This window comes from Gossypium raimondii, chromosome 1 (genome assembly GCF_025698545.1).
Source record: "Gossypium raimondii isolate GPD5lz chromosome 1, ASM2569854v1, whole genome shotgun sequence".
Taxonomy (NCBI): domain Eukaryota; kingdom Viridiplantae; phylum Streptophyta; class Magnoliopsida; order Malvales; family Malvaceae; genus Gossypium; species Gossypium raimondii.
In genome coordinates, this window is record NC_068565.1 from 40,181,214 (window position 1) to 40,196,287 (window position 15,074).

General features: G+C 31.2%; 1 protein-coding gene across 1 annotated transcript; it reads right to left on the reverse strand.

The window, feature by feature from the left end:
- Nucleotides 1-3,923: 3,923 nt before the first annotated feature.
- LOC105785825 (alpha-L-fucosidase 3) lies at nucleotides 3,924-6,681 on the reverse strand. The gene is made up of 5 exons (XM_012611988.2): nucleotides 6,337-6,681; nucleotides 5,084-5,293; nucleotides 4,833-5,002; nucleotides 4,484-4,754; nucleotides 3,924-4,414 (listed from the first exon to the last, which is right to left on the reverse strand). Exons 1-5 carry the CDS (start codon nucleotides 6,584-6,586, stop codon nucleotides 4,155-4,157), a joined length of 1,161 nt encoding a protein of 386 aa, XP_012467442.1. The 5' UTR covers nucleotides 6,587-6,681; the 3' UTR covers nucleotides 3,924-4,154.
- Between the last annotated feature and the right edge of the window lie 8,393 nt (nucleotides 6,682-15,074).

The window sequence follows — 15,074 nt, forward strand, 5'->3', positions numbered from 1 at the left end:
GGAAAATTCTGAATGGATTGTCTTACTAGCATGTTCTATCTGATTTCCTATATGGTGTATTTTGTTAAGTCTACATATCAAGAATATCTGGTAAGCTATAAATCTGAATGTTTGTCTCTATGGCAAGATATGAGTAAGTTTTAGTAGTTTTGTAGTAAGTATAGCCAAGATAAGGTATTGATATGCTCTGGAATAAGAGTTGAATAAAGTCTTAAGGGTTTTCCATGAAAAATATGTATATTTGTATGTTAAAGAGGGTGTCTGTTATGATGATCTGTAAGTATGAAAAGTAAGGGGTATCACATCTTCTTCTAATTTTTTTATGAATTTGAGTCAATGTTGTTTTGAATTATGAGATTCTATTATAGCATGATATGGAGTTCATTTGGATGTTATACTCAGTGAATTATCAGTATGGATATGTGAACAAAATTAGATCTGGGTAGGTTTAAGTGCGAACCACTGGTATGAAATTTTGCATAAGTATCCGCCATGTATATGTATGCACCCAAGATAATGTCAGTGAGTAGTTGTTTGAAATAAGAGTAAGAATTAAGGTATGGATTGTTGGAAATGGTTTCTAAGGGTATATTCTATTAAGAAAGTATTATGGGACAAGAGAATTATGAAACGATGGAGAGGATACTTTAGTTAATTAAATGAAAGATTAAGTATAAAATAGGTATGATAATGGGTGTATACAGGAGTGATAAAATCGTACGGTATCAGCTATAGTAAATGATGCAGAGTAGAAGTTGATTAATAGAAATTCCTACAAGATTACAAAGCATCCATCAAGGTATGGTTCATGAGCTCACTAACTACTCTTGTACTTACAAGATTTGTTATTTCTTTTTAGGTATGTTGAAGAGAAGTTTCGCCTAGAGGGACAATGCCAGGAGTACACCAAGTTGGTGGGCGGGTGGGCTGTTATGCATACAGAGGATTTGTGGCGCAATCTTGAATACGCCCTTTAAGTCTGTCTTAAAATAATTTTCCTATCTTGTAAAAGCTGCAACAATTCTAATGTAATAAGTTATTTATCATATATTTTATTCTAAATTTCCAAATGTTAAGTTTTTCTTTTTGAACTTCATATAATAGGTTTAAAATAAATGAGAAAATGTAAACTATTTTTGTTAAATGTTTTGCATCGTTTAGTAACACCTAATATTCAAACTCGGTGAATCGGGTTAGGTTGAGGGTGTTACACTTGTGTTTTTTTGTGATGGTTAGCTTGCACATTTTTCTAAGGTTCACTAAGTATAGTGTATAATGTATAGTGTCTAGTTTAAATCCTTAGCTCCGAGTGTATTTTTCTAAGGTTCACTAAGTATGAAGTGTTTAAATTTTGGATGATAAGAAATAATAATGAACATGTTTTTTTTTATATGAGAAACAAAAGTGAAATGTCTTAAGTGCTTGTGATAAGTGTTAATTGAACTCATGATGATATTAAGTGTTATATTGGGGATGGACAAAGTGACATGAGTAAAATGAGTGATAAAAGTAATGATTGATTGTAAGTGGATATAACATGTGAATGATAATGTTATTAAATAATAGGAATAGTGAAACAAGAATTAATTTGTGAAGTATCGAGTGATTAATAAATAGAATGGGTATAAGTGACATAGTTATAGGTCTCATAGGTAGTTGGGAAAACTTATGAATAGTGAGTAACAATTCAATTAGTGAACTAATAAATTGATGACTTAAGGGAGTATTTATTAAGTGAGTAAAAGAGTTAATAATTGGAAAGCATTTTAAAAGTGAAAAGCGGTCAAATGAGTGAAAACAGGTTTGAGTTTTAGTGAAATAGATGGACAAGTGAAGAGAAATAAATATTCATTGTTAAGTGGTATAACTAAGTGAAAGTTTGTAATTAATAAAAGATTCAATGTTGTAAGAATTGGTAAATTAGGAAATCTTAGTGTACTTGATGAGTTCCTTGAGCTCACGCGTTAACTGTTTAAATGCGTAGGTGCAAGATTTGTCAAGAAGTTGTAAATATGGGTTGGGAGCTTCGCATCACCCTTCATATGAGGTTTTAATGTATTTATTCTAATTGATATTGTATAAGGACTTTGGCATGTACATAAGGACTTAATTTAAGTATAACATTTGTAAAATTTGAGTTGAAATTCAAGTCGTTTTGATGTTATTAATCAAGCTTTATTTTGTTATTTGACTTGAATATGTTTACTCTTTGTATTCGAAGATTAAATGAGGTTTGAAGTTGATTTATAATGTTTTAGAAACCATGGAATTGATATGGATATGTTTGGGCAAGATTTTGAAATGTTTTGGAGACGTCTAGTAGGTGATGTCACGACCTAGATTACTTCTAAAGCCCTCAAATTGTTTTGATTAAATTTCTATGATTTTACAAAAAAAAAAATTAAGCTCAAATTTTCAAATAACTCCAAGATTTTCATTTTGTCTAAAGTGCTTCAGTAGCACCTCTGATCATACGTACATCAGGACGAGTGAGGGTGTTACAATAACAATTCGAAAAACTAGGCCCATCCAATGGCTAGCAGAGGAGATCAAGGCTAGGAAAGGTGGCGGTTTTAGGTTCCATTTCATGGGATTTGGTTCTACCTTAGGGTGATCTAAGTGGACAATTTATATGAGTAAAAGAAAAGGAGTCCATAGGTGGTCATTCCTATCGGAAAAGATCACCGACGATGGCACTAGAGGCAATGGCCATGGGTTAAAATAAAAAGAAAAAAAAAAGAGAAAGAGAAACGTGTATGGAGAAATATAAGTGGAAAGGGAAGAGGCCATCAAAGTGAAATTTTTATGTTTTTATTTTTTCATTTTGAATTTTTATAATTATATTTTTGAATTTTTAGCATTAGGACTAAATTAACAGAATATACAAGCATTGAGAGATAAATTTGAACTTTTAAAATTAGGAACAATTTGACAGGTTGTGTAAAATTTTAAGAGCTAAATTTATTATTATACCAATCAAAATAAAGCGACAAAAACATTCCGTCTGGTGACCAAAGGATTTTTATCATTGAAGTGAGTATAAAATGAAATTAAACTAATAGGAGTGACTAAATTATCAAAAAAAAAACCAAAACTAACACCTTAAAATGTGAGTAATTATCTAAATAATTTACCCTAAATTTAATTAGAAAACATCTACTATCTATATATATTATATCAAATTCATTATTAAATAAACATTTAAAAAATAATCATAAATATTACTTTATTTGTATGTTATTATAAATTCTCAATGAACGCAAAATGTATTAATTTCTTTGTTTATACATGAGAATAACATTTTGAAAATCTAATTGAATGAAATTATAAGAACAAGAACCCTAACATAATTCTTAAAAGAAATCTCTTATATAAGTTTCTTCTCCTTTAAATTTCCTTTTAAGTCGACTTCCTTTATCTGTGTTACACAAACTTCTTGTCAAAAAAAGATTGCAATGGAAAACCCATATCTTTTAACGACTCGGACTCATTTGGACTTTACCTCAAATGATCGTACAGTCTAGAGATTTATGCCAACCTTTATATATTCTTTTATATGATTTATATTTGCATCCTTTGTTTGCACACGTGAAATAGAAATTTGAGGTTTCTTAATTTTGGGTTTATTTTATAAATCAAGGTTATTTATGTCCCAAGCTGATAATTTTAAAAGGGTAAAATAACATAGATTCTTTTTATGTTAAAAATTAGATTGTATTTTCCTTCCTCTATTTAAAAAATGAGTAAATTAATTTTTATATATTAGATTAAAGAGAAAATTAGCCAATTCTATTAAAAAAATCATTTATTTGTATTATTAAAAATTGGTGCACCTGTCAAAATAACCAGAAATAACACGTGGTGCCATGTGTACGTCATGCTGACGTACAGAGACTAACTTTTAACAGTAAAAACGGATATAATTTTTAACAGAAAAACTAATTTACTCTTTGTTCTAATTTATAGGGATTAATTTACTCATCTTTTTAATAGAAGAGTAAAATACAATTTGACTTCTACTACAAGATCTCCATAGCACTTTTAACTTTTATAACCATAATTATAAAACTAAAAATAAAATTCCTACTTAAGCATAACATTGAACTTGGTGGATATAGAAAAGGAAACAGTACAAAAGAGTTGGAAGTCCCCTCCTAGTTCCTATAACATGCCATGTTTAATGGATGTGGGGGGTCAGAAAATGAACCATCGACAATACGTTCAAATATGTACCGATTAGCTGCTTCGGTAAAGTGTACCCCGTCCCAATTTACATGAGTTGAAGGATCTTGGCAAGGTGCCGCCACTAATACATCCTTCCCTTGTTTATGAACCTTTCCTCCACAACCCAGGTTCTTGTTGTAATTGTACTTTCCACCATGGCCGCAGCATGTTCTAAGAGGTTGATTGAACCCTGCATGCATTTTTCCTGTTATTCACTTCTCTGTCGGTTGCTTCAAAAATCAAATTCGAGTGGACTTACCATGGTTTCTTCCTTGGCTAATTAGGGAGTATTTCACTGAGTAAACATCAACGTAAGTGATTGCAGCATGTGGCAAATCTTTGCGCAGCTGTTGAACCGTCTTTTTCAAACCATGGTTGAAAAATTGGGCGACTTCATTGAATGGCGAGGCACATCCATATCTATCAATCTGACCTGCTAACACCGGGATACGCTCCATGACATAGGGTAAACACCCAACGGGACCTGTATTGTGTATCCAAAAGTATCTGCCTCCTACGTCATATATATCCTGCGCGTTTAAATCCAAATTGTAACGTAATAATCAATAAACGTTATTCAAAACATGATTTAGGTTTGGTTTACTAGCCTTAATTATAGTGAGGAACTGATTAAGCACATCGGGAACATAAGCCTTAACTTCGTCTACGGACATGTTTAAGAAATAACCAGAAGTGAGATCATTTTGGCCAATGTCGAAGGTGTACAAGGCACTGGAGAAGTCTTCTTCCTTGGGCAACATTGTTTCATAAACACCACCTACGTACATCATCAATAAGATAATTCAGATCGAGATTACCCGAAAAACGGAGGGAATCGAATCAATTGAGAGACAAGTACCTCTTTTACGCACAATTTGTGACCTCACATGAAAATCATGGAACTCGTAAAATTGAACGTTCAAGGAGATGGGGCTGAAACCGCTTTGATGCAAAGTAGTGTTCTGAGGTCTAATGGTGGATCCAGCAGTGGCAAAGTTAGCTCCATGTGTAAAGTTGGTTCCCAGGGAGTCCAGAAATGCACTTAGATAGGGTAACCCAAGGCTCTCCGCTGAATAAAAACATTGTTAACATTAATCAAAGATACGAAAATATTTTCTCCTGTTCTTTAGCTACCCTGTTACTTGGTTACAATATATTTAATTTCCTTTACCTCTTTATCCAATAATATATATTTATATTTACAATTAACACATACATTTGAAATTTTGAACCCACCAAGTAGGTTAGGCCAAGAGCTGGGTTCAAAAATATTCCTCCATTTCTATCTGTCATAACCCAAGGAAAGATATCAAATTAAACCCTACTGATATAAAATGTATCAAAACAAAACCTTTTGATAAAAAAAATGTATCAAGTTTAATCTAAATCGAATTCCATTCATTCCAATAATGGAGTTTGAAAGTAAAATCATGATTTTACTGAAAACTGAAAGTGACTTTATGGGTTGATTTGATTTTTGTTTTCTATTGACTTGGTTAAAAATGGTAACTTGTTGCCTTTTTTCTTTTATTCTTTTTTTTATTTGCTACAGGTAAGAATTTTGATTGGTTTGAAAGAAGGGTATGAAACTGGGGCATCCATCCAACTTTCACCTATATAAATATTAGATAATTTTAGATACCATTCTCTAATCATTTTTAGGTTATGCATATATTTGTATTATTATCTTAATAAGGAGTTTATATTGAATTTGTTTAGGCGGGAATGGATACATAATCTTAAAACCATTCGCTAAATTCCAAATTCCACGTTTTACTCTCCCTTTTTTTTCTCTCTTTTTTAGTGAAATTAGAGTCAGAAGAAAAATTATTCTTAAAGATAACCTTTTCTTTCCGTGTCACGACAAAAACAAAAGTTTACTTTGGCTTAGCGTCGGTGGATGCTGCCGGCGTTGTTGTGACTACTCTTAATCACTAATCAGTAAATTAATTTCACTTATTTATGGTAGTATACTAAAGATTAAAGTGAACTTATGGTGAAAAAAGTCTACATTTTGATTGCTATTATGATTAGAAATATTGGAAGATCCAGGGTTTGATGATATATATATTATCAAAAAACATATAAACCAAAGGAAAAGAAAAGAAGTACCTAAGAAGTCGATGACAAGGCGGCCATCGCAGTAACGGCCAGCAGGGTGACCAAAGTAAGACATTCCATTAGGAGGAGGAGCTTGACCAAATGCAGCTGACAACCCTCCAGTGTCGGAGTTTGAGTCACCGAAGTTGAATATTGCCGGAAACTGGCACGGGCCTTTAGCAAGCACCAAGGATGAAGTAAGGTTCACTAAGAAGACACCAAATATAGCCACAACTATAATGGAAGATCCATCAAAAGCCATAAGTAGGAGTAGAAACTAAAGGCTTCAAAAGCAAGAGAGTCAGGGTTTTGCGACTCAGTGATGAAGACAATTGCCTGCCTATAAATTGTTTTTTTTTTTTTTTTAATTCTTCCAAAGCTTTCTTTAACTATAAAAATGTCTTTTAACACCTTTCCGGAATACAAAAATCGGTTAAAATTTAAAATTAAGCATATGCACTTTTCAGTAATTTCACTATTTCTTAAAAAGTAAAAAGGATAAAGTACAAAATTGGTAGGACTTACCAAATTTCTAAACAAATTGTTGGCTGAACTTATTCGCCTCTGGCTGGCAGAGTTAGATGGTCCTCAATACTCCACAATCCGCATGATCATTTTATCTTTCATCTTTGGGTAAATTATATTGGCGATCACCAAATTATTAATATATTTTTATTTTAGTAGTTTAATTATAAAACCTTTCAATTTTATCATTATGTTAGAACTGTAAATAATATCTAATAAAAAAATTAGAATTGTAAACCAGGATCTATCATGTCAAATTATCAAGAATAAATCAAGAATAAATCAAGAAAAAAATAGATACGGAATCGTACCTGAATTCATCGATTTCTTGAAATCTACGGATATTAGGGTTTTGATATTCCAAATTAGTATACAAGTAATCTAAAGAATGTGGCTCTCTCTTTTCTAAAGATGGGATATTAGAAAAGTTAGCTTATATATAATTTGAGGACCATAACCTAATATTTATAACTTTGGCATATTAGCCCTAATTCCTAATTAGCCCATCATTAATTAGAATTTGTTTAGAACTTAATTACTAGAGTATCTACACATATTTGACCTATACTTTATTTAATAATTAAAGCCCAATAAAACTTTAACCAAATTAGATCACTTTTAATTTTGGCTAGCCTATCATGATAGTAAATAATAACATGTAATTACCCTTATTATATATGTGATGCCATATTTTCCAACAATCTCCCACTTGGACCACACATATATATAATAATTACTTTATAGTTACATGTCATTATATAACCTTATGAGCTCAAAAATTTTACTATCATATCAAAAAGGTATTCCGAACAATCTCGTCCATCAATTATGTTAGCATAGAACCAAGACGACTTTTGTTACATATATCGTAACTAAATCCATCCCTAATCACATATATTAACACATTCAAATGACATAGATCAAGTATGGATGTGTAGAATAAAAATTACATGCAATATGATCTAAACATGTCTATTTCCAACTGGTCCTTCTTAAACCTTTGTGAGATCAAACCTTACCAAAATCAGAATGTGAATAAACCAAATAAACTTTATTTCTGCAAAAACTAAACTTAATATCCATAAACTGAAATAACTGAAAATGTGTTTATAACATAAAAGCATTTAAAAGTACAAACTCCCAGTAAAACCAAATATCCTTAAATGACATTACACCCATATGAGCAATGTGCTCTTATAAAACCTTAGGTGTAGTGCCTTAGTAAGCAAATTCGCAATCTTGGAGTTTGTCCTAATATGCTTTATAGGCACCTAACCATTCTAAACTTTTACTTTAACAACCAGGAACTTAAAGTATATGTGTTTTGACTTTGATGTGCTCCTGTTTCTATTGGAATAAAAGACTGCAATTTTTTTTCACAATTTGCACCTGAGTGACAAAATCTTGTATCCATATTTCATCAAAATTGGAGTCTATATACCTGATGATCTCTAACTGATTAGACCTCTGATATGTGAGCATGTAATCTTTTGTTCTCTGAAAATACTTTATAACCCTCTTGGATGCTATCTAATGGTCTAAACCAGGGTTGTTTAAAATATCTGTCTAACATCCAACAGTGTACACAATATTCCAATGTATACAAACCTGAACATACATTAGACTTCCCATTGCTAAATTGTAAAAAATCTTATGCATTTTTGTAATCTCAAAAATCATTCTTAGGGTATTGATTGAGACCATACTTATTATTGGCAAATAGTATGCCATTAACATATAAAACCAAATATAGAACCTTACTCCCACTAAACTTATGGTATATGCAATTATCGACAATATTCATCTCTAAACCGAATGAGATAATCATTTGGTAAAAATTTGTAATACTATCGACGAGAAGTATGCTTAAACCCATAAATGAAGTTCTTTAATTTGCAAATCATTAACTTTGCATCATCAGACACAAAGCTTTCTAGTTGCACCATATAAACGTATGATCAATGTTACCATTGAGAAACCATTAACTTAATATTCATATGATGCAGCTTAAGGTCAAAATATTCCACTAAAGCCATTATAACCCTTTCTCTAGTGGATCTTTTTAATGACATTCGTTCTTAAGGTTGTTGAGCTCATTCTTCTGAAACAATTACCTCATCTTGAATAGGGAGTTGTTCAACATTGTCTTATTAATGTTCTAAATTCACTTCTTAATCAATGATAGGTATGAGAACCGAAACATCATCAAAAGTGATAGTAGGAACTGAGTTAGAATTCAAGTCCTCATTAAAAGAAATGTCTCTAACCTTATTTCTCCCTCCAAACTCAACATCCTAAAAGAATGTTGCAATTTTTGTCTCAAAAATATTCCTAATTGTGGGATCATAAAACTCGTAGCCCTTAGACCGCTTAGAATTTTCTTGACCCTTATACTTTATAGACATCAAAAAAGTTAGAAATGATGTCATTTCATCCTTATCGTTTTCAACAAAACGTTTCTCAATTTCGTCAAGAAAACCTTAGCCTGAGTAATCTTTTCAGATTTTGTTCCCTTAAAGGCTTCTGAAATGTTGTGCTTCATGATCATTAGACTCATGCAATTTGAATGATTCCACCTCTCAAAATCCCTTTTAACATAAGGGGTGTTTTCCGTAGCGAAAGGTGCGAGTTGTTCTTCCCTTAGTGCAATGTCTATGTTCATACAGCCAAGCACTATAAGTAAGTGCCTTTTCCATTCATTGAAATTAGTCACATTAAGTATGACTATAGAATTTATATTAGCAGATATTATGACAGTAGAAGATGAATTAGCAGAATACAGAACAAAAATAAATAAAAATAAGCTCACATCAATATTCATAAGTAAACAATAAATTCAAGATAATAGATAATCCCATCTCAAGATACCAAACACAACATTAATATCAAATCTTTGGACAGTAATATTTACAATAAGCGGCACTCTTGTTGTAGCAATCAAACATTGACAATAAATTATGTCAAATAATGAATTAATCTTTGGACTAACATATTGCTCACATAAAGTACGTGTCACACATTTATAACCACAGATGTCGTTGAAATTCTGCCAAATATTAACTTACCTTTGGGTCAATTAATAAACTCATGAATCACAAAAACATATAATCATCTTGATATTTTAAATAAACTAATATGCACAAAAGATGTCACTTTGGCGACATTTTATTTCAACTAATCTATTTAAAATATTTGGCATCCTTAATTAAAACCTAAAGCCAAAATCAATTTATTTGTTTCAAAATATTTCTCTTAATTTCATCTTTCAATCAAATTAAGAGATAATAGTACATATATGTATATATATTTATCCCAAAACAACAGAACAATGATGTTGGCAAATATAATTATAGTTGAATAAATCATAAACCATAAACAACCTCATATAAGACTTCAAATTTAAAACAAAATAATTTGGATAAAGGTAAACCTCATCTCAAGATATCGGACACTCCATTAATATTTTATCTTTAGACAAAATATTAACTTGTAAGTGATATATTGGTGTAATAATCAAACATTGACAATAAAAACATGTCCAACCATAAATCTTCTTTTGGGTCAATTTATTGCTCATATGTAAAACTAAATAATTGTCACATGTTTATTACAATAGATGCACATGTAATATTATTAACCTTCATTTGGGCGATCAATATTAACATAACTTAAGTTACATGCACACAACCTTTTATATTTTAAAACAAAATAATTTATACAAAAAATCACTTTGGTGACTTATTTCTTCAATTAAGTTATTTTAAAAATATATATATAAATATACCAATATTCAAATTTAAAATTTACCCAATAGTCAAATGTCAAAACTTTTTTTATTTATAGACTCCAAAATAACGCAAAATAAGGTTGTCTTAATAATGCAATAAAAACCGAAAACCTTAATCTTTGACTGGTTTTCTTTTTATTCCAAAATCATATATATTAAAACCAAACGGAAATAATGTAGTGGTTCAAAGCCAAATAATTAACAAGCACATGTATTCATAATTTTGGCATGGACAAAAACACCAAAGCAATTCATGCATATACATGTATTCATAATCAAATAGAAAAACTTACCTTAAATTTACCATGTAAATCTAAAGTTGTATTTATGATTAAACATATATTCACATGAATACTTAAAAAATATTTTCAAGCCAATAAATCTCAAAAACAAAACCATAATAGTTTCCATATCCCATAATTCATACAATAAATCATATAATCTAATTTAACCAAATATTTGGAACCATAAGATGCCAAAACCTAAGATTGTAGAACCAAACTTAAAATCAAATTATTTAAATATGTATATAGTTGACATGAATTTTTACCAAAGCACCCATAAAATTGAATATATAACCATAGCAAAAAAAAAATGAACAACTTCAACGATATCCATCAAAACTTAATTTCACCAATTGAACTATAAAAGATATTTTATTGAATAATGGTTGTCGAAGCCATTTTTTAAAAACAAAAAATTTAGGTTGTCGACTTTAAAAAATGAAATTGGGAGTCGCCACCAATCTTTTATTAAGGTGTGATTGGATCACCTAAAAAGCGGCTTTGGTCTCGAGTTTTAGAAAAAGCGGATCCGGAGTCGATTCACGTTCGAGGAAGGATTAGCACCCTCGTAACGCCCAAAAATTGGTACCTAGTTAATTAATTAATGTCTTAATATCGAAAATTTGAAAAATATAATCCTTAGAAAAAACTTTTAAACGTTACGTATTAAGACCCTTATCATTTCAGAGAAAGAAAATGCCACACCCAATGCGTTAGAGCACAACATTCTAATTTCCTCAAAAATGAATTAGGCCAGAATACTTGTGTAATAAAAATTTAAAAGAATATTCATTTATTCAAGATTTAAGAAATCGCGGCCCAATACGTTAGGGCACAATTCCTCCAAAATCCCAAACTCGGAATATTTCCTTTATTATTTTTTAGAAAAAAATCTTCATTTCGATAAATCAATGCGTCACATCCAATACGTTAGGACACAACGTGTTGAATTCCCAATAATGAGTTCTTATTTTTTTGATTAAAGATAAATGCTCGATTTTTAGATTTAACAAAGAAAATCGGAACCCAATACGTTAGGGCTCAATTTCCTTGAAAATCCTAAATACAACCATTATCTCAATTTTGAAAATTTTGAAATCGAGTGAAAAATGATGTGATGCTACATTAAATATACAATGCAATAATAAATATTACGATGGCATAGAAATAATATGAATAAATGAATAAACAAAATCGATAACAATAATCCATGACATGCAAAATATTAAATGTAAACTCAATTATATAACGAAAGGAGGAAAGCCAACCAAATAAATGAAGAAAAGAATATATAAATATGAACATAGAAATTATGAAGATTAAAATATACATATGATTTGCAAATAAATTTTTGGGTTATGGAGCGTATATATATATGCAATACATAATATTTATGAATATAAAGAAAAATAGATAAACATATATAGATTATAAAATAGGTATTTAAATATATATATATATATATATTTGAGCCCTTTTTAAAAAAGAATAAATATCCATATGGATATAAACAAAACATTTGTTGAAAATATATATACATATGTACATATAAAAAATAATGATAATAATAATTACATTATAGAAAATATACATATATATAGGAAGATAAATGGATACATAAAAAGTATATGTATATAAAATATTAAATATTAATTACAATATTAAAAATAAATATAGGTACATATAAAAATATTTGTTTTAAAAAATAAATAAATAAATAAAAACAACAAATATATATAAATAAAAACTAATTAAAAAAATAAAAGAAATAATTACATTATGGAAGTTAATTAATTTTTAAAAAAAGAAAAAAAAACTAAATTGAACTGAATATGAAAAATCTGGGGGAAAATCTGTAAATAAATAAAACCCAAAGGATTAAATTGAACACACGAATTACATAGAAGGGCTGGAAGGGAAATTTTCTCCTCTCCTCTAAAACGGCGTCGTTCCAGCGGGGCTAAATTGAAATTGAAAGCAAATTAAAGGGCTAATTCTAAAAAGATAAAAAAAAACGAATTGTAAAACATTAAAAAGGCGCGAATAACTCATAGTGCTCGAATGGGAAAATATCTCCATCCTTTGAAACGCGTCACTTTATTAGGGCTAAATAAAATAAATAAAATTCGCAGCGGTATCACCTTCTCCCTTTTTTAAAATCGTAAATAAGTAAAAATAATAATCGAAAAAGAAAAAAAGAAAACAGTAAGCCACCTTTAAAAAAACTGCCAATCGTTCTCCCTTTTTTTATTGATTCCTCTTTTTTTTCAATGAAGGGAGAGGCCTCTATTTATAGCTGAGCCTCCCCAAATCCAACGGTATAGATCAATTACATCAACGGCTAAGATTAAAGGGTATCTACAAATTAAATCTTTAAGATTACAAAATCATATCTTCTAAGATTGTATATATCATATCTAAGATTGCATATATCATATCTAAGATTGCATATCATATCTATGATTGTATATCCTCGAAAATTATGTTTCCATATGTGAGCCCGGGCTAAAATTGGGTATTAAAGCTGCCCCTCTTTGCTCGTTGTCGTGTAATAGGAATAGAGCAAAGACTTTAGAAATAGCCAATTTTTGCCCAGTCACGCTGGATCTTGGTGCTCTTCTTCTTCAAGCAGCCACATCCATCCTACTGCATCTTCAGAGGTATAGGAATTCGTGCTTCAATCTACTCCACTACAACTTCAGGGAGATAAGACTTAAGCTTTAATCTGCTCCACTGCAACTTCAGGAGGATAAGGCTTGGTGGTTTAAATCTGCTTCTCACTATCTTGGAAAGATAAGATTTGCCATCTTCGATCTGCTCCACTACTGCTTAGGGAGATAAGATCTACAATCTTGACCTACTCATTCTGCTCAGGAGACAAGGCTTGGTGGCTTAAATCGCTTCCCACTATCTTGGAAAGATAAGATTTGCCGTCTTGATCTTCTCCACTCTTCGCTTAGGGAGATAAGATCTACAATCTTCAACCTACTCACTTGCTTTTTCGAGGAGACAAGGCTTGGTGGCTTAAATCGCTTCCCACTATCTTGGAAAGATAAGATTTGCCATCTTTGATCTGCTCCACTCTTGCTTAGGAGATAAGATCTACAATCTTGACCTACTCATTGCTTTTCGGGAGACAAGGCTTGGTGGCTTAAATCTGCTTCCCACTATCTTGGAAAGATAAGATTTGCCGTCTTCGATCTTCTCTACTACTGCTTAGGGAGATAAGATCTACAATCTTTAACCTACTCCGCTACTGCTTAGGGAGACAAGACTTGGTGGCTTAAATCTGCTTCCCACTATCTTGGAAAGATAAGATTTGCTGTCTTCAATCTTCTCCACTACTGGTTAGGGAGATAAGATCTACAATCTTCAACCTACTCCGCTGCTACTCAGGGAGGCAAGGCTTGGTGGCTTAAATCTACTTCCTACTATCTTGGAAAGATAAGATTTGCCGTCCTCGATCTACTCTACTACTGCTTAGGGAGATAAGATCTACGATCCTCAACCTACTCTGCTGTTACTCAGGGAGACAAGGCTTAGTGTTTGACCGGTTTGTTCTCTGGGGAACATGACCTGTATAATTCATTTTATGAACCTAATTATGCCTAGTGATTAGGATGTCATGTTCAGAATGAGTCAAATGCTCCTAACTAAGTATGTATGAATGATGTTTGCATGAATGCAGAATGTCATTTTTTCATTTTTTTATATAACGATCTTTCTTTATCGCTTAAGTTATCATTGCTCGACATTTATTAAGATTTTATCACTGACGCGCTATAACGCCTTCACTCAGCTGACGTCTTTATTTAGTCAGACTGCCCCCACTGTAAACCTCAAAGTTCAATCCACTAGGACGCAAAATTTGTACCATCATTCTCCCACTGTAACCCGAAAGTGGATATATATAGCTTTTTCTCAATCCACTCCTATCACAATTCAAGGATACAAGATCTAAATCTTTCTGGTCTCTTACACCATTCCAAGGGTGTCGTACCAAAGGTTCATGCGCAAATAAAAGCTCTCTTCCTCGAGGTAGCCTCTTTCTATTACCTGGTGATCATTATTTGCCTGTTGATTTAAGCTTTGTCATCAACACGACATCTTATCATTTGGTTCAACCAATGTTTTTGACAACAAAATCCAAAGAA

Bases quoted from the DNA above. Each gene is read 5' to 3' on its own strand.
- LOC105785825 (XM_012611988.2), bottom strand. From the start codon at position 6,586: ATGGCTTTTGATGGATCTTCCATTATAGTTGTGGCTATATTTGGTGTC. The intron at 5,003-5,083 runs GTACTTGTCTCT...TGATGTACGTAG, and splicing joins ACAAATTGTGCGTAAAAGAG to GTGGTGTTTATGAAACAATG. The intron at 4,415-4,483 runs GTAAGTCCACTC...AAATGCATGCAG, and splicing joins TAGCCAAGGAAGAAACCATG to GGTTCAATCAACCTCTTAGA.